At 38.1% G+C, this 19584-nt stretch overlaps 1 protein-coding gene across 1 annotated transcript in view; it reads left to right on the plus strand.

Moving 5' to 3' along the window:
* Nucleotides 1-19584, plus strand: part of egfra (epidermal growth factor receptor a (erythroblastic leukemia viral (v-erb-b) oncogene homolog, avian)) — a 43564-nt gene that overhangs the window by 5171 nt on the left and 18809 nt on the right. The window contains exons 2-8 of the mRNA XM_008434555.2: nucleotides 13581-13732; nucleotides 16095-16281; nucleotides 16383-16514; nucleotides 16621-16689; nucleotides 16937-17055; nucleotides 17384-17525; nucleotides 19173-19289. Coding sequence (XP_008432777.1) covers nucleotides 13581-13732; nucleotides 16095-16281; nucleotides 16383-16514; nucleotides 16621-16689; nucleotides 16937-17055; nucleotides 17384-17525; nucleotides 19173-19289 — 918 coding nt within the window. The remainder of the gene's footprint in view (nucleotides 1-13580; nucleotides 13733-16094; nucleotides 16282-16382; nucleotides 16515-16620; nucleotides 16690-16936; nucleotides 17056-17383; nucleotides 17526-19172; nucleotides 19290-19584) is intronic.

The following is a 19584-nucleotide window of genomic DNA, read 5'->3' on the forward strand; positions in this document are numbered from 1 at the left end:
TTAAAACATAAGTTCCCTTTTTACTGTAGGAATAACTCCTGATGAAAAGCTCTGATGCAAAATCTACTGCTTTTGATTTTAAGCAATGCATTACTAAATGAGGTAAATATATGATTGCTTATTTGCTACAGATTGAAAGATTAAAGAAGAAATATTTAGCCCATCAGGAAGAGATGAATGAAATCAAAAAGCGTGTCTAAAGTCTTTATCTATAAAATAACAATAGCAACAATATTGCAGTGTCATGTTAAATGGTCAGTATATCTTCAAAACATTTAGCTAATCRTAGCTTTAAAATAGCATTACTGTTATTGTCATGACTGTTGGCTATCTTTTTGTATCCACATCATTGCTCTCTGTCTGTTCCCAAAGTAACATTTTGAACGTTTAAAAGTGAAAGCTAAAATATTTCTGCATGCTTGTCATAGTTATGCAAATATTTCTTATTTGTGTTACATTAGGATATAATTTAGAAGTTAAAAAAATGCAATTTTCACTTTACTGTTTGTTAAAAATACTAAGATTTGCAGCATTGAAATAGCCATTGAAAAAGATCCATTAAGCTACAAATATGTCTTTTACTACTAAATGTAAATGCAGACACACAATTTTCTCAGGCTTGTATGAGAAATGGAAAAGGATAGTATCCCTGTTTGAGCCAGCTGACAAACAGTGTGTAGCTGCAGGTGGAAAAAGGGAGGGACTGCATTATTCTATACTTTATGCACTTGGCCACTCTGAACTTCACTTACCTGTGAAGGAAGCTGTAACTTTTAAAATTTCAGTATACTTTCTTACCAATAACTAGGCTGTTTTTGGTAATCTGATTTCAAATTATTTTTTTAAATATTACTAACTATGCAATTAACTACTACTTTGAGATTAATTCATAAATTAAATGGGTTGTAGTTCTAAACAGATGACAAAGGCAAATTTTGATTTTTTTAGAGCTCTGCACTGCTATAAGTGTTGAAATATTTAAATTTAGAACAAAGCTTTGTAGTCGATTCATGTTCGTTCTTATGGTTTCTAATGTTTAATGTTAATCTGCAATAACTACAAACATTTTTTATTATTTGTGGTAATTATAGAATCGCATTTCTTTCCCACAAACAAATATGTTTTATTTGCATTAAAACATGCACCATATGGATGGACAGTGGTGGTGAGCTAATTAAAGTGAAGAAAACCCGGAAAATTGGGGGCCGGGGTGCGAAAACAAAACATCAGACAGAAGGTTTCAGTTTTTTCATATTTTTGATTGTTTAAATGTCCATCAAAGAGAGCCTATATCCTGCTGCTTTTAGGTACCACTGCTTCAATGGAAGCATCCAAACTGCAGGTGAGAGACTCTCCCCATTGTCCCGCGGACCTCCTGTCGGTCTGTCATCTCCTCGCGTGACCCACAGGTTGCTCTGAGGAGCAGAGCTACAATGTGCGCTCGCCCGCAGAAGAAATCCCCTACAGGGAGGAGAACAATGGCTTCACAAACAAACCTCCATCCTATAGTGTTTCAGAAGAAACCATTGTTTGAAGGGTGGTGCCTGATTATTGAAACTGGCTTTCCTAATGCGGATTAGCATGTTTTCGGATTACTTCTTATTAACAGTTACATTTTTTTCCATGGATATTTTAAACGTAATTTTTCCAGTTTACATAAAAAACAAACAGAAAAAAAACAGGATTTGTATACTCTTCTCATTCGTTTGGAGGACTTTAGTACTTCAGATAAAGAAGCCCCGTTTTGCAGTTTTAGGAGGTTTTGACTCATGAGGGCGACAAAATTATAGTCTGTTGTAAAGACGTTTCCACACTTCTTCTCTTACTCCTAAGATCAAAGACAGACATGGAGATTTAACTGTTATTGCCACTGAGGTAAAATGGCTTGACTCAACTTGAAATTTCTTCACTAAGTGCAGGATTTTGTAAACCCGAGTGCAGAGATATGTTTGATTAAAAAAACAAAACAAAAAAAAACTCTGTATCTTTTTAAATGAATCCTGATCAGACTTGTCTACCCACTGCATTTAACACCCAGAGGTCCATTAAAATAATGTTTTCTCCTCAACTGTTATTAAGGCATTACATGCTTCACTACAAAGGTGTGGTGAAATGTCAATCAAGATCCTCTCTTTTTCAGTAATCACGGAAACTGAGGTTGTTCAGAGAGTTAATGAGCCAAATACAAAAAAAGAGAAACGTCTTGCTTCAGGAGATGGATAACAAAAAACCAGACAAAATAAGACTGCATTTTGTAAGGAGCTTTTGCAAATATGACAACTTTCAAATACTGCACAAAAACCCAGATGTTAATCGGAAACCTGTAGTACTTCACTGGATTTTAGATCAGACACCCTGTTCCATCTTTAAACGGTCCAAGTCAGAGTCCAAAACAAGTTCTCAGCTTACACTGCCTATTGTGTTGGCCTTCTCCAATAGAAGTGTCTCTTACGACTGAAAACTAATCAGCATAAATACAGGCTTTCAAACTCACTTCCAGATTGGATAATGACATGCTACCAAGACAGACAATATGTCAAAGAGAAAGAAAAGGAAAATAAAAAAAGTTTCACACATGACTGCAGAAGCCCAAATCTTTGGACAAAAGGCTTTTTATTTAGGTCTTTGTTGTCTCCTTTGACACTGGCTTATCTGTCTTCCTTGACCTTAGCTTGGCTTGTAGACATGTCTGTGTCAACAGAGAGGAGAAAGAAAATCTAGCTGAAAGTTACAATGGTTAGAAGGCAAAAAGACATTTAGATGGCATTAACAGTGTATTTAAGTTGATATATCACCAAAGAAACAAGACCAAGAATGGTTGAGGAAATCAAAATAACACTGCAAAAGGCAATGACAACTATTATTTCTAGCTGCTTGTAACAAAGTAATTAGTTTGACTAATGAGCATAAATGCTTGGGTTTATATGGTTGCTGGATTAAAGCAACCATTTAATTTTCACCTGTTCCTGGGAATCTTTCTCAGATATTTAAAATCACACTCAGTTAGTGTGGATATTTTGGTATCCCCCTCTTTTATTTTGTTCATGGCCAGCTATTAAAGTTAAGATCTTAAACTTTGTCGCATGTAATATAACTTTTTTTAGTTGTAGGATTATTAAATTGTGTTCTCAACATTTATACCACAGTTTCTGCCATTTTCAAAATTCAAGTTTAAAGTTCTAGGAACATATCCCTGGATCTATTAATGTCATTTGGGTTCCCCTTGTAGAAGTGACAAATTGCCATCAAAAAATGTTATCCAGTGTGACTAGTAAATCCTAATGTGTAAACTGAATTTGCAATGGTCACAGTTTTGTAGCCACTTTACTATGATGAAGTTTTAACCTGCCAACTCTAATTTTGTTACTGTATTTAGTTTAACTCCCCTAGTTTGAATATAAAAAGCTCCAGATCCCCATGGCTGAACATTTTTGAAATTGCTCTGTGCATTTCAACTACTCCACTGAGCTCTGAATTAATTTCCTAGTGGGACTTTGAGCAGAACATCTTTATTACAGTGTTTTGTTTTGTTTTTTTCATAAGTGAAGCCAGACACACATAAAATAAACAAATAAAACGTTAATCATGATCAAAATAATAACACTAAAGAGAACTGTACTCTCATTTTCTCATTTGCAGGGTCATAACCAATAAACCTGTTATTGCAACAGCCTGAGTTGTTAGTTGAGACCACACATTTTAAGTGTGTAACCAAGTACTTCATCATATTACAGCTCTGTGCCACTTAAAGCATCATTAGATGGCCATTGTCTGCAACTGTACTTTAATTTCATAACAAATCACTTGAAGCTTAATGGCTGTGTGACTAGTGGGAAAACTGGAAGGGTTGAAATGCTCTAGAGTGTATTGTTGGAGTTGAGCCAGGAAGTAAGGATTAGCCCTTTGGACCCGCAATATATCCACTACATCAACAACCTCCCCCTGAGCTGATTAACTGGCAACCTGGTGTTTTATTTTTTTAATATGTATCCACTGGATTTATTTATATCTGAACATTATTACAATGATCAGGTGCCAAGAAGATTTGCAAAAGATTAAAAACTCTGAAAACCGTATCGGATTTTCAGGTCAATGGAGACTTCAACAGCTGAGTGAATTGGATTTATTTAACCGTTGAGGCTGGGCTTTTTGAGGTTCAGATATGGGTGGGAGACAAATTAAATGTGGAAAAGTTGTAGGGTTTTTTTTGTTCTGCCTAATGCCCCTTTTCAGGGTGAGAGGTCACCAGAAAGTAATTTACTCTGAAGTAAAGGCCCCAGTTGTTCTTAACGGTCAACCTAATCCTGTGATTAAAAAAAAAGGAAGCAATTTTAGAATGACGAAGGTGGCCTCCTCTAGTGTGATGTTTAAGAAGATTATTAGTTATGTAGAATGACTGAAGGTCTCTACATCCTTTGGACCTCGGTGACTTTCATTCCTCCTACATTGTACTCAGAAAAATACATTTTTAGTGGAGAGGTGATACTGAACTGGTTTATAGCTCTGGTCAATTGTGTACTCAGTGGAGAACAAATAAATTAAAGGACTGAAGTGACCAGCATATCAATGAAGGTTTTATGTCCTTATTGTACTATAAAGATTAATTATAAGGGAAATCACATATCTCCCCACACAGTTGTCTTTCATGGGATATTTCTTACCAGACTTGTGTAAATTTGTACGCACCTTGAGAACATTTTAAACCTGCTTTCACAACCAATGATCTGCTATAAAGGAAGGAGGCTCTCTGGCAGTAATAAATTATGTACATATAAATAGGAAGTCGCTCATAGCTCTTTTGTTTTGACTCGGTATCTGATTCAAATGTAATTTAGAACTACAATTAATGGAGATAAGGTTCTTTTTTTCCTATTGTTTATCTCCAAAATGCATCAAAAGGCATTACGAGGCCACAAGATAGTGTAGTGCCCCCAGTGGGATCTGGGTCAGCTCAGGGATCTATTTCCAGTGAAATATCCAAAGGGAAACACCCAGAAGGCATTCTAATCACATGCCTGATTGACAACTAGTGGGAAAGCAGCTCTACTTCGATCTCCCTATGGATGGCTGAGCTTCTCACCGTATCTCCAAGGCTGAGCAATGAGGCTGCTTGAATGCAAGATCTTGTTTATAGATAAGCCTGTAAATCAAGAGCTTTGCCTTTTGGCTTGCTCCTTCATTGCAACAACAGACAGACGCATTCCTGCAGACAATGCCAGGATTCATCAGGTTGAGGATTTAAATCCAACTTCAACAAACACATTACAGTGCCATTTGCCAAGGCTCTTGATGCCAAGTAGCTTACTGAGGTGCTAATCAATGTGTGAGCATTTTCACTGATCCATGACCTGAAGGGAGCAGTCCACCTTTTTTTTTTTTGGTGGAGTGAGCTAATGATATAATATACGGCTGGTTTATCACACCATCATACTTTATAGGTAGAGATTACCTGAAAATGTTGGGATCAGTTTACCCTGACATCTCCTTCCTGTTGATACAGAAGTAAGGGTAGTCTCCCATAGGGGCTCCAGTTATATAAAAAACATCTTCTTTGGAAGCAGGCTTTGCATTTGAGACATGTTTTTTTCTTATTTTTAAATACTTTTGATGTGTTTTGCCTGAGAAACTGAATATGGAAATAGTATTTGATGTGCCAGTCACACTGATAATCTAAACATTTTAATTTTGACAGTTTTGTAACATATCTGATGAGAGATCCAATCTGTTCACATTAAAAATGGCAAAAAGCTGAAAGTTTTTCCTCAACAAAGAGAGATTGGTTCAGTTTAACCTTTAACCGAATTTTAGTGTTGCAGAGGTTATGAATCCTTGCTTGTACTTTGACTGTCAAGGATTCACTGTGTATTTCATAGACACTTCATCCAAGCCAGGGTCCTTGTGTTCAGCAGTGTAGCTGATAATGAGAAAAGGGGTTTTGTCTGCCAAGTCTCTTGCCTTTGATGACTGACGGAAAGCAGCCCAGCCTTTGCCTGAGCTAAATGCCTCAGTGTGTTTCTAGTTAAGAGGGTGGCCTTGAAACAACAACCCTCCTCAGTCATAATTATCTTAAACAAGCATTAGACATCATTGTGAGGATGTGCTAAACATGCCTGATGTGCCCTTTTGTTTTCTCCTTTTGGTCAACAGCATATCAACTCGCACATTAACAATGGATGCAATTTGAGCCGTCGGGTTTGGGGTGAGGTGCTAGCTGCAAAGCCAGTACAACCTTATGTCATTCCGTTCTATTCACACTGCAGCCGAATGTGTGCATGTGTGTGTGTGCTTTTTTTTTTTTGTTTTGTTTTAGAGGTGCTTGTGAATTTTACTAGAACTCCACAGGGGAAGACATGCTTGGCAGCGGTACTCTGTAGCATTTCAGACATTTCCGTTGTATTTGTCATCATTCTGTTTCCAAGCTTTTCCTGTTCTTAATAAATTGGTCATGTTTTAGATGAGAACAACAGCACATCTAACACAAAACAGTTCTGAGACACTAGAAATTATATAATGTTCCCCTCTCCACATAATCCTTCCCCTTGAAGTCTATCAGTTTCTGACTCTTGGCCTCTGCCAGGATCAAGGAGGAAGAATTTACTCAGCAGTGGATTTGCCGGCCCAATAATGTGCAAAGTTTTTTCTTTAAGTGGTGAGTAACGTCTGACCAGCAGTGAGGTTTAATAGCCCAAACCCCAAGGCTTTTTGTGCTATATTCCTTTTATGGGAACACTCTGGGTATAAATTAACAGTTTGGTTGGCAGGCGACAATCTGAAACATTGGTTAGATCTACACAGAAAGGGACCAGTCACTTATCGGGCTAAAAATAAGAAGCTCTTGAGTAGAAAGGCTGCCTCAGAGAGTGTCTATCTCATAGTTGAAGCGAGAGTTATCTTTCCTCCTTGTTCGAGTGCTCCAACTTCACCCCATTGGTTCACACTGGGAATGCTTGAACCAACAAGGGAATTCCCAAATTACAGCTGCATTCTCCTTCTAGAGTAATGTGTGAAATGTGTGGGTCGCTACACTTTTGTGGTTGGTGGGATTTTTTTTTCTGTTTCTTTCCTCTCTGCTCTTCTTTTCCAGGCATGGCTCACTGGTGGTTGCTGGAATGAGAGTTTTAAGGAGGGGGTGTATAGACTTAGCGTTGAGTTAAACACAGCACGTACGCCCACTACATTTCTAGCCTTCCCTTCAGTCTTCCTGTGGGAGTAAAGAAGAGTAAAGTTTTAATAGAGGAAGGAGTAAAAGAAAAAAAAATACAAGTGTTTGGTGAAGGGGCGTGGCATCTTGGCTAGGATGGACTTCAAATAGAAGAATGCCTGGACGTTGAAGAGGAAGTGGTTGAATGTTGGAACATGCTGCAGAGATGGTGGCTGCTTTATTGTACTTTCAATGTAAGTTAAGAGAACCAGCAGGCAGATTGTATGGTGATTTTTATACAACAATAATGGACTTTCCAGCAAAGAATGATGGAGAGTTGTTTGATTAAAACTCGATTATTTAGGCCAGGGATCATTTCACGTCACACTGAAAGATTTTGTGTGGCCCCCCAAGCACAATTCAAGAATAATACAAATTTGGCACAGGCATTTCATGTAGAAGAACACTCTGGACCCATGTTTTAAAATCTAAACTAAATCCTGCTGAATATATCATTTTCCAAAGTCTCTCTGGGTTTTAGTCATTCTTTTCTTAACTCTTTCTCTGAATGGTGTTGTTGAACATGTAAAGTCCACATTATGGTCAACCCCAGTGGTTGATCTATGATCTGTGACACTTCTTACAACTGATTCCACATAAAAACCTTGTTGTGAGGCTTGGTTTTGAAAGCATTTTGCTGTTGGTCAGTGTATTCCTTACTCCAGACGTAAAAAGTGGGATCAGGTTGTGTTTTAACAACGTGTCACTTGTGGATTATTGTGAGAGCAAGTTAAACTTTGAAAAGTAAGTCCAGTGCACTTTTTTCCTTGGGAAGAAAGTCTGGTCTGTTGTGTAAATCCCTTATAAATTCAATTCATATGGATGTCATAGAAACTACTTAGACAATTAAAGGTCACTATTTTTGCTTCGTTGACTTTCTAAGGAAATAGGAGCCCAAAAAAATGAATATTCAGCACTTTAGGTTTCTATCATATCTGTGGCGACCCTGGATGCTGTCAGTGAAGTTGTCCAATGTTCAGTTTTTCTTGTGTGTGTGTTCTAAATAGCTCTGTTATTCATACACACAGTTTCCTGTGTTGGGTTTGTTTTATTCTCTCACTTCCTTTCCATGAGTTTTACGTTACAAATCATTCTCTGAGCTTCATTTAGGTCATCCATTGCCGTCCCCTCACAGAGAAAACAATCAACTATGGTACCTCTGCCAAGTGTTGCAGGGTAACTTTCTCAACTGACCCCTGTGCAAAGACGAACTTGTCTTGTTGCAACTAAAAACTTCAATGTGTGAATAAACAGCCTCATGAAGACCAAGAAAAAACACGAGACAATTAAACTTGCGGAGAAGTTTGGATCCAGATTTAAACATTATCTCAAGCTTTTAAGATCTCGTTCAGTTCAGGATTAAAACATTTTAAGGGCATTGCAGAAACAAACAACCAGATCTACAATGGAATGTTTAACTCAGTGCTCGTATGTGTAACTTAATGGTCCAGTCAAAGTCCAGACCTAATTCCAATTTCTGTTCATGGGTAAAAATCTAAGGGGTATGAATCCACTTGACAGCCACTCTAATTACTGACTACTAACCAGCTCTATGACTATTGAAAAGAGTATCTCACCAGGTGTTTAAAACCCGCAGTAGGGAATATGGAGTTTGAGTGAGTATACATTCTGTTTTTTCCTGTGTTTGTGCTGAACCTAAATCCATGGTTTCCTCACTCTGAGGCTGAGAGTAAACACCACGAGGGCTGCAGCTCCAGGTATCTGGAGTGTCTCACTGACTGTAAAGGGCACTCATCGCAAGCGGAAAGTAAACACAAGCCTTTTTGGTCTTTATTTGGTCACTTTGCTGAGCTTTCCACAGACTAAACTTCACTGAACTCGAGCCGAGGCAGATCCTGCAAGTGTCATCTCAGAGGTTTTAAATGTTTAGAAGACACGTGATGTAATGATGCTTCGCTTGCATCACTGCTGGCCTTAAAGGAAAGGTCATCCACGTGCATGCGTCAAGTGTGATGCCGTACATCCCATTCTCCACTGTTTGACCCCACCGCCACTGTCTGTTTCCCACATCTACAAATCTCAACCGAACCACATACCACAGCAGACTATTTTTTAAAATACCCTCACTTACTCTCTTTTCCTTTCCGTAAGTTTAGCTTCACAAGTCATTCTCTGAGCATGATTTAGATCATGCTTTTGCCTTGCCCCCACAGAGAAAACAATCAGCTACCTCTCCTCCAGTGTTGTAGGGTGACTTTCTCAACTGACCCCTGTGCAAAGACCAGCTTCCCGCGATGCCAGAATGGCTAGTGTTGTTACGTTCAGAGAATGGGGGCGGAGAGGAGGTATCCTCAAGCCTTTAGGAAGGGATCTGTCTTTCTTTTCAAAGGCCACAGGACGTTTTTCTCTAAGGGGATATTTCATCTCCCACACAAAGGAAGTCTGCATTTCCCCTGGTCAGAGAGCAGGACATTTAAACTTCAAAACTTAAAGTGCTTCAACTGGTTTCATCTTTATGTGATATAAAATCTCTCATGTCCTCTTTAATATATAAAAACATTTGAGCAGGAAGTTTGAGCTGAATGCGCAGAGAATCAAGGAAATCGGCTTTGGAAGATTTACATCTCCATAAAGTCTGGAGTTTTGGAAACAGGAGACAACCCACAGGAGCCCCAACTTTAAATCAATAAAAGCAGATTGCTTCTGGGTTTTTTCTTTTGTCTGCTCATCTCCCCTTCAGCCTACGTGTCCAAGATAGAGAAGAGAGTTACTCATAATTTAACATTAACACTGGAATTCATCTTKGCATCGATCTCAGCAGAAGAGCGCTGCAGAGTGTCTTATGTAAGATTCTTTGGTGTAATGCTGTTGACTTGGGGACAAAAATAAACGAGTCCTGTCAGCTAGCATAGTTACCTCTCTTTATCCCTGTGTGAGCTTTCATATAATGCAATCACCTGGTTCTGGACATGGCCTAATTGAATTGGACTTGGTGAATCAGAGGAAGTGAAAGTGGCAGGACAATTTCTCCTGTCTCTGGAACAGATTCCCAGTTGCCCAGGACAAACCAATCCTAAGTTCTGGATATTGGCTCTCTCTTCTTGTTAGAAATGCTAGAGCTCATTTGAATTTGTTGGATTCCCACCACATATCTGACTTTAAAACATATGGGCTTTAAATTCTTATAAAAGAGATCTTGCCCTTTTTGTGAGCTACTATAGAGTACTTTATTTAATCATTTTTATCATTCTTGCAGATGTGTCTATGTAAAACCTCTTACAAATTAGGTAGCATTTTAAATTACTCTTTCCTCTCGTATCTATCCCATGCATCAGAAAAGAACGACAATATACCCCCCAAAAAACCAAACTGCAGTGTAACAAAATAATTCCAACTCAAATATCCACATTATTTTCAACCGTTTTACTACACATTTTCCTATGCCATTGTGATTTTCCTGGATAATGTGCAACTTTAATTTACCCCAGATCTGCCCACTCACATTGTAAACTGTTTATAGATCCAGATACCTCTAACTTGTTGCAAGTATTTCACAACCATTAGACAGTAGGGCAGAGTGGGAAAACAAAACACCTTTCTTTAATCACGGTTTACTTCGAAACCATGAGTCAGAAAATGCATTTCTTCACATGAAGTCTTTATTTTGATCTGAACTGCACATCTGACTTGATCTTTCCAAGATTTTAATTATGTCATGCTGAGGCTGAGGCCTTGCTCATACCTTGAACTTGAATACATGTTTGGCTAAAAGCACATGTGTAGGATCAGACAGACTTAAAAAGTAACTAATTATTCCAAGTGATAATCACAAGCAGTTTCTGTTTCTATAGCTGTCCAGACTTTATAGCCTCAAGAAACAAATATCTGCCCACACCCTTGACTTCCACAGCATTAGTCCCCAAGTAAACATCAAAAGCGTGATGTGCAGCCACACATTGCAGCAAGCTTAGATGACTAATGACAGGGTTTATTGAGTCTATTGTTGAGCTCTGACTGAGTGCTGATCAGTGCAGCTCAGTCCAGGGAGCGTTGTGTGCTGCACACGGTGCTGCACACACACACATACACACGCATGCAAGCAAACACACCCTTGCACACACTCATGTATGAAGCACTGAGGCAGAGATACACCAGACCTGCCACTCCTTGCTTCGGTTTTTACCTTCTGGACATTTAGTGACGACAGTACAGCTGGAAGTGAGTGAAGCAATCTGTAATTAGTCACTGTCACAGTATCTGTTGCGTCACTGAGAAAACCTCCCTTCCCTGGATCGTACACCTTTTAGCTCACTAAATTTTATTACAGATGAGTCAGGTTATGTGAAAAAAATAATTCTAAGAAAGTAAACATTGTTTTATTCATTCATCTTGGCTTTTATAAGGGTAGTTTGCATATTGTGCAAGATTTTATGGGATGTGAGCTTCATCCCATAAAAATCAGAGTCATTTCCCGTGTAGAGAAAGGTACAGGTTGTGTTGTTCAAGAAGAAATTTCACAAAATATATATTAAAAAAAATCCTACTTCCTTCTAATGTGCTGCAGTTGAATGAGGAGGCGTGTTAATGGTTGTGGAACATCAGGTTATTCACCACCTGCAACTCGGTTATGAAACGAACAACTGGGCAAGCGGCATGTTTACTGTGGATATACGCCTGCAAGCTTAAGTAATAAACAGTTTTTTTTTTCTTCCTTCCTGGATTTGGGCTCAAAGTGTGAGCTTCAGTAAGAGGAAGTTTGCTGCACCTTAAGTCACCTGTTTCAGCTGGCCGTTGAAACTCATTGTAGCTGAAACAAAGGCATTTGTAGCTCTTGAAATAACTAGACCTGTCAGGTCATCAGAGACCTGCTTACTCGGTGTCCCAAGACCAGAACTAAACAACGTGAGGTAGAGTTTAGTTTTTATGCTCCTCACTTCTGGAATAAACTTGCTGAAAACATGAGGCACACAGAATCTGTTGGCTCCTTTAAGTCAACAATTAAAACCTAGAGATTTGTTACGCAAATCTCAAATTCGGTCACAATAGAAGAAAACCATTGTTTAAGGGAGTCTATGAGTTTGTTAAAACAGTAAATTTTTTTATGTGGCAATGTGAATACGTTTGCAAGTAATCGTGATGAGCTGTATTTGTAAATTTGCATTCTGGGTGCTCTGATATTCACAGCTGAATAATCAGAAAAACCTTGCGCTTATTAGTGTTTCCAGTTTGACTAATAATTACGGGGATAATTACATCTCACATGACTACCCTAATTAAAGCAGTCAGCTTGCCTTGGCTCATCTGCTTTTGTTGCTAGGGTCTGAACTTCATGCCACCGAGATCCCTGGGGGATGAACTAATGAGGATTAAGAAAAGGGAGGGCAGTAGGCAGATGTTTCTGCCTAATTCTTACTGATCTGGTAAGAACTGTTGTTTCTTTGTGTGGGAAAAGAAAGAATATGATGATACAATGTACTGTGAAATGATTTAACTGGAAGAGAGTGTATCTCTTTATTTGTGGCTTGGTCTCAGTACAATGACTTGAGCTCCATGTTTGTATGTGAAGTGAGGTGTGTCCCAGTATTCAGATTGCATGCTTTGACTTTCTTAACTCTCAAGAGCAGACATGTTGAGGAATGTGTCTGGGACACTACAGTGGCCCCTGCATTTTTAATAAACAAGGCACAGTCGTCTGTTTTTTTTTCTTTTTTAACTCGTTTCTCTTTACATCCTCCTTAGAACATGAATCAAAAAATGAGCTGCTTAGACACAACTTAAGCATGAGGAAAAATATTTTTTATGCTTATGGCTGTGTATGTTTTGCATGTCAGTATTTAGGATAGATAACTCCAACATCACAAACAGTCAGGACCTGTCCATGACTGATAAGATGACTGGAAACAAGTTTCAGAAAATGACATTGTTTGAAAGCTTTATTCGGAGCAAGTCCTTTGTGCTTTCTTTTCTTATCAATTATTGCCTTCTTGTTAATAATGTTTATCAGCAAACAAGCCTACATTATCTGCCCGTAGTTGTAATACCGCAATATTGTTAGTGATACTTGTGAAAGTGAAAGTTGATCGAAATGCCTGGAAACACTTGTTCTGTTTTTTCCCCCCAACTATTCTCAGGAAATATTCAGATCTGTGCCAGAGTACACAAAGCCAGAGCGAGAACCTGCTGCATTACTGAGATTTGAGGTCTTTTGTAGATTAACCCCCGATTAGCAGTTTCGAGTCAAATTCACCACAGTTGTGTCTGTGCAGACAGAATTTTACCAATAATGATACAAACACAAAGGGTCACAACTGAGCTAGATTCCTGCACGATAAGAAGATGTGTGTAATGATGAGAACCACAGTGCTTTTGTGGTGTTCACAGAATCAAATAATTTTCTCATTTTTTTATTTCTTCCCAGTTTGCCAGGGCTTCACCAATCGCTTCAATCTTATGGACAATAAAGAGGACCACTACCTGAACATGGTGAAGACCTACAGCAATTGTACTATCGTCCTGGAAAACTTGGAGATCACTCACGTAGAGGAGCACCGTGACCTGTCCTTCCTCAAGGTAAAAGCCTACACTATGTTACTATTACATTTGAAACAAGATGTAGTCGTTTCTATACTTTATAAAATGGATCACTTAAATATGAATAAAGGTTTCCAACTTTAGGTCAGGTATTATTAATTTAGCAAACAGCCTCTGTTTTTGGTTATTCCTTCCCTTAAATACATGATAGTTGTTCCCCGACCCTTAGGCAAAAAGTGTTTCTCACACAGGAAAATCCACCCTCAACACCAGCGTTTTCCTCGACAGGACACATTCCAGATAAAATGCACTTTTTTTCTTCAAGAATATCTGTCTGCAGCATTAGAGAGTGACCAGCCATTAGTGGTTGCCAGTACAGATACAACTTCATAATTCATATACGACAGTGCTTCCCCAGTTCAGTGGTTATGAACAATAGCTCTTTACGTTTAACGAAAGTGCATTTTAAATTAACCTGTCCACTTTGAAAAACAATAGATGCACAAAATCTCATATACAAATATTATTTGGATTATGCAACATTTTATTTATTTTAGTAGTTAAATTCAATCAGTGAAAAACATGATTGATAAAATATGGACTGATGTTTTCAAGTCTTTATTTCTTAATTATGCCAATTTTTCCTTTGTTTTACACCTAATAAAAACACAACATATAAGACTAAAATTTTACATCAGACCAATGCAAAAGACATTGTGAAAACCAAAACGGGAGGTTAATGAAATTTGTTTATTACCTGCTTTAGGGTTGCTTTCAAAAGGTACTTTGAATCTGTCAAATTGCCTTCATCCAAACACATTTTCTCATTTATTGAATGCGAGTGTATATTTTCCACTTTTTAGACTGATTTCTGCAGACTCTTCACAGTTGTAGTTGGCTAAAACCTGTGCAGAACAAGTGCTTATAATGATTCATTGTGTTTGTACAGCTCTGGTTAAAACTTCGTTCAAAGATCAGCTGTAACTGCAAGATTTTGAGCACTGGGGAGATGTGTTAGGGGACCACACACGCTCATGGGCTTCAGGCTAGCCCACACAAACACAAAGTAAAATAGTCAGCAGATTCAATACAGCAGTTTCAAGGGTAATCTTTTTAATGTCCCATTTACACCTTGTGCACTGTTCTCTGTACAGATGTCAAAAACCAAATGTGTGCGAATCTGAGTTAAATGTTTGAGTTAATGGATATCTCTCTTAGTGGTGTTTTAACCCTGGATTAACATACTTGTTGGATTAACTTTTAACTTTGTGCCGACAGTGAGAAAGATCTGCCAATCATAACAGAGCCACAAAACAAATCATGTTTTTGAAAGGAACAGGTTCAGTTCATTTGTGACATTGTTGGCATTTTCACATCAATGTGTGTCAGTATCATAATCAGTTATTGGAAATATTATCTTTATTGGAATTTATTTTTAAAACGTCGAACAAAAGAAATGCTCTCCTTCTTCCCAAAGCAATATAAAACCTTGGACACGTGTTTAACAGATTTCCTGTGTTTCTTTGCTTTGTTCTGGGAGCATGAAAAAGGATGTGCATTTATGACATACTTAATATGGGACAAACAAAACATTTTCCTACTGAAACCTTTCTTGAAATGTTAAAATTGGCAAACAAAAAAAATACATTGACCCTTATATTTTTCTGTGAAAACCCTTTTGAAGATTTCTTCTTTTGCTTTTTTTTTTTGCTATTCTTGAAAGGTTGAGATCATCAAACAAACTGTCTTGCCAACTAAAACCCTTTAATGGTTTTATGGAAATATTCTGTGGACTCATAAGATAGGGTCTGACATTACAGTTGTTTGATGATCAGAAACATTTAATGTGACCAAAAAAAAATAAAAAAACTGAAGAAATTTAAATGAGGCAAATTCTGCCTCAATGATTGATAAATCATTTTAAGAAATGATTCATCAATCATTTGATTGATGAATCAAATGATTGAATCATTTGATTCATCAATCAAATGATTGATGAATCATTTCTTAAAGGAATCGTCAACTAATTTAGTAATCAATTCATTGTTAACAGGTTTGTACAAATTCAAAAAAAGGTTGAGACAAAACTCAAGTGGCATAGTTTTAGTTTCACCAGGTTCAAATTCTGTTAAAATGTATTTTCTTAAGACCAAATTTTATTATTTCTTTACTTTAAGTGGTTAAATGAAAAATCAGCAGAATGTGTAGATTGCGATTAATAATCAAAATAATCAAAGTAGTTGATCCTATGATCAACTACTAAAATAATTGTTTGCTGCAGCCCTAATGTATGTATATATAATATAATAACTAACTATATTATTACTCACCATGTCTTCAGTTTTATTGACATAGCTGGAAAAAAAAACCGAAGTCTTTTTTTTCTTTCCCCTCTCCACAGTCAATTGAAGAAGTGAGTGGCTACGTTCTGATAGCTCTCAACACAGTTTCTAGGATTCCCCTGGAGAATCTGCGCATCATTCGGGGTCACTCCCTCTACGAGGAAAAGTTTGCACTTTCTGTGCTTGCTAATATTGATAAAAATACAAGTCTTGGAACCACCGAGCTTCTTCTGACCAGCCTGACAGGTAGAAGGAGCCCTAAAAGGATCATATATTTCATGACGTTACGTTTGACACTGAGCAGTTGAGCATCATAATTTGGAACTGCCTTTCGTGTTTGTTTGCAGAAATTCTCAAAGGAGGTGTAAAGTTTGTGAACAACAAGCTTTGCAATGTAGAAACAATTCAGTGGTTTGATATTGTCAATGCCGAAACTAAACCCAGCATGGAACTTCCAGCGGCCGGAAACAACCCACTCTGTAAGCGATTCCATTCACAGCACAAGGAAAAACAAGCAAAACTTTGTTTTCTCTGTTAATTTGTGATATTTTTAAGGTGAAATGTGACTTACTTTTCTTCTGACAGGTAACAAATGCCACTCGAGCTGTTACAATGGTTCATGTTGGGCACCTGGTGCAGAAAACTGTCAGACCCGTAAGCTCTTGTTGATTTAAAAAAATATATCACAGTCAGAATCCAAACTATCCTATCCACTAAATAGTACAATTCTGTATTTCTAGTTTTATTATTCATGTTCACACACACTTCATCATCATTTTAGTATTTCAAATATCTTAAGCATTGAAGGATTTGGTGTTTTTAAATTATTTCTTTATCAGAATAAGAAAAGGACCTCTTGTAAAGGGTAAACCCACTGTGTTTGTACCTGTGTCATCTCCAGTGACCAAGCTGAACTGTGCACAGCAGTGCTCAAAGAGGTGCAAAGGACCTTCACCAAGCGACTGTTGCAATGAGCATTGTGCAGCAGGATGCACAGGACCCACAGCCGCTGACTGTCTGGTGAGATAAAGAACACAACTAATGATACACTCAATATTTCATATAGTTCTATTCAATCTGGCTGAGAACTCTATTTAAAACTCAGTCCTGTCTTAGCAACCTCTGCTTTTTATGATTGGAGATGATGTTTTTGTTTTAATACCAGAGAGACGCATAACTGCTGATTAAATCTTTTATTTGGCAGGGCCTTGAGCACCAGTGTCTGCACACTCGCTCTGTACAGCTTTGAGAATTAAGCCAAGGCTATGATAGAGGAATGCAGTGTTATCATTAGGAAGGGGCTCTGTTTTGGTCCCGCTGCACTAGATGACTGTTGTTTGTGCTGCAGGCCTGTCGGGACTTCCAGGATGACGGGGTTTGTAAGGACTCCTGCCCTGGCCTCATGCGCTATGATCCCAACCTACACCAGCTGGTCCCTAACCCCCAAGGAAAGTACAACTTTGGAGCCACCTGTGTGAAAAACTGCCCACGTAAGAATATAGTTTTCAGTTTGTTTTCTTGTTGCAAATCCATCCATCCACAAATACATCCATCCATGCGGCTGTGTATACAGTATCACTAAGCTGTTTAATGAGGATAACTATCACTTAGCAACCCAAAATGAACTTTTTCAGAAAATGTTTATATTACTAGCCTGGAAGCAGAATTGCTTCCAATGCAATTCTGCTCAATTCTCGTCTGCCTTCACTGCTCTGTCTGGGATTTCTCCCATTGAACTTGATTCTCTGGTGGAATTTCAACTGGGCCAACAGAAGGAAAAGTTGTGAACGATGACTGTGCTGTTTCAGAAGAAGTGTAGTCTGTTCGCAGTGGCAGCGGAGGAAGTGAACAAAGTCCGTGTCGACCATGGTTCCAAATATTGAATTAATATTAAGTGTTGCCTTGTTCTGCTCGGGACAGCTCTCTTCGCAGTGGGGAATGGTTGTTTACAGTGCACCCAATTTCTCGTAAACGTCATAGTTGGTTTAGATGCAGCACATCTCGTATGTCATGGCCAAGCATTAGCATTTAGTTACAATTTAAAAACTTCAGCAGACTATCTGTGTGAAGCAAATCATAGAACAAGGACGTGTCTTTTACCAGGCTAGTAAATTATACAAGCCAACAAAAGTTATTGATTCCAGGACCAGTTCACGCCTGCTGTTTCTATCCCTGTTGCATTTTATTTTACCACGCCGTTTCCTTCCACTTCACTTTACATACATTTTCTTAGACAAAACTCTATGTAAACAAGCATCTTCTTTAACAACAACCTTTTCTGGCTTATTGTCCTTGTGGAGTGTGTCTGGTACTGTCTGCTGGACAATTGGTGAAATCAGCAGTAAATCCCTATTATTGTGCAGGCCATAACAAGGTCACAACATAGCATCTCTGTATTAAAATCAATTTCTGGCGCCACTCCATTTTTGCTTATATTTTGTGAAGAATGACGTTTTTGTGTCTTTTCCTTCAGTAGTTCTCTGTGAAGCGCCTCCACAGGTGAGGGCAGCAAAAGGTTTTTCAGCTATTTTGGGTCATTTAGCACAGTGCAGTGTGAAGGTGAACCACAGCAGCTGAAAATGCTGAAATATGTTAGAATTTTGGTCCCTAATCGAACCGAATATACTGGACTATCAGATGTGAAAACACCCTATAACATGGAGGGTGGTGCATCTTGAGAAACAGAGTTGGAAAACGCTGTTGCAAACCACACTCTTAAGAAATGACAGAAATAAAGTCTTGCACCTGTTTACCCTAACAAAAACGTTTGCGTCTGCACCGACATGGATACATACTGCAAATAGAATTAGCCGGTTGTATGTGTAGCACACATGATGCATGATAAGAAAAATTGTGCATGTTGTGCAATACTAAACATTTGCTCAGGTTGTCTTTGAGGGTTGTTAGACATTAAAAGGCGAGTTTGTTCAAGTTTAATAATAAACTATAGAGAAAAGGAAAGAAAACTATTGTGCAAGTTTAACTTAATTCAGTCCATGTGACCTACAAGACGTACCTCCAGCTAAGCTCCTTAAAATCATCTGCAGAATATTTCTGTCTTCTGTTCTAATAGTCTGACTGTGTTTGATAAATGTGACGGTGTTGGCCTGAATAGCTCTATTCTTCAATCGTTCCAGATAATTATGTTGTGACTGATCATGGTGCGTGTGTGCGGACATGCAGCGGTAACACATATGAAGTGGAAGAAGGAGGTGTCAGGAAGTGTGCCAAGTGTAACGGACTGTGCCCAAAAGGTTCGAGGTTGAACTTTTACTATCCAAATGAAGAAATGTTTCTGACAAAAATGCAGCAATGACTGTGGTGTACAGTGACTAATGCTTCTAAAAAACATGTATCTTTACATGTTTTTTAGAAAACATGTATAGTTTTATATAAAATGTTTAGTAACGCATGCAAATACATGTTTTTTAGAAGCATTAGTCACTACACCACAGTCATTGCTGCATTTTGATTTATATTTTTTATTCTTTTTGTTTTTATTTTTTTTTAGCTTAAGCCGACTTGTATAATAATGCAATTAGGAACAAT

The sequence above is a fragment of the Poecilia reticulata genome, linkage group LG17 (assembly GCF_000633615.1).
Source record: "Poecilia reticulata strain Guanapo linkage group LG17, Guppy_female_1.0+MT, whole genome shotgun sequence".
NCBI lineage: Eukaryota > Metazoa > Chordata > Actinopteri > Cyprinodontiformes > Poeciliidae > Poecilia > Poecilia reticulata.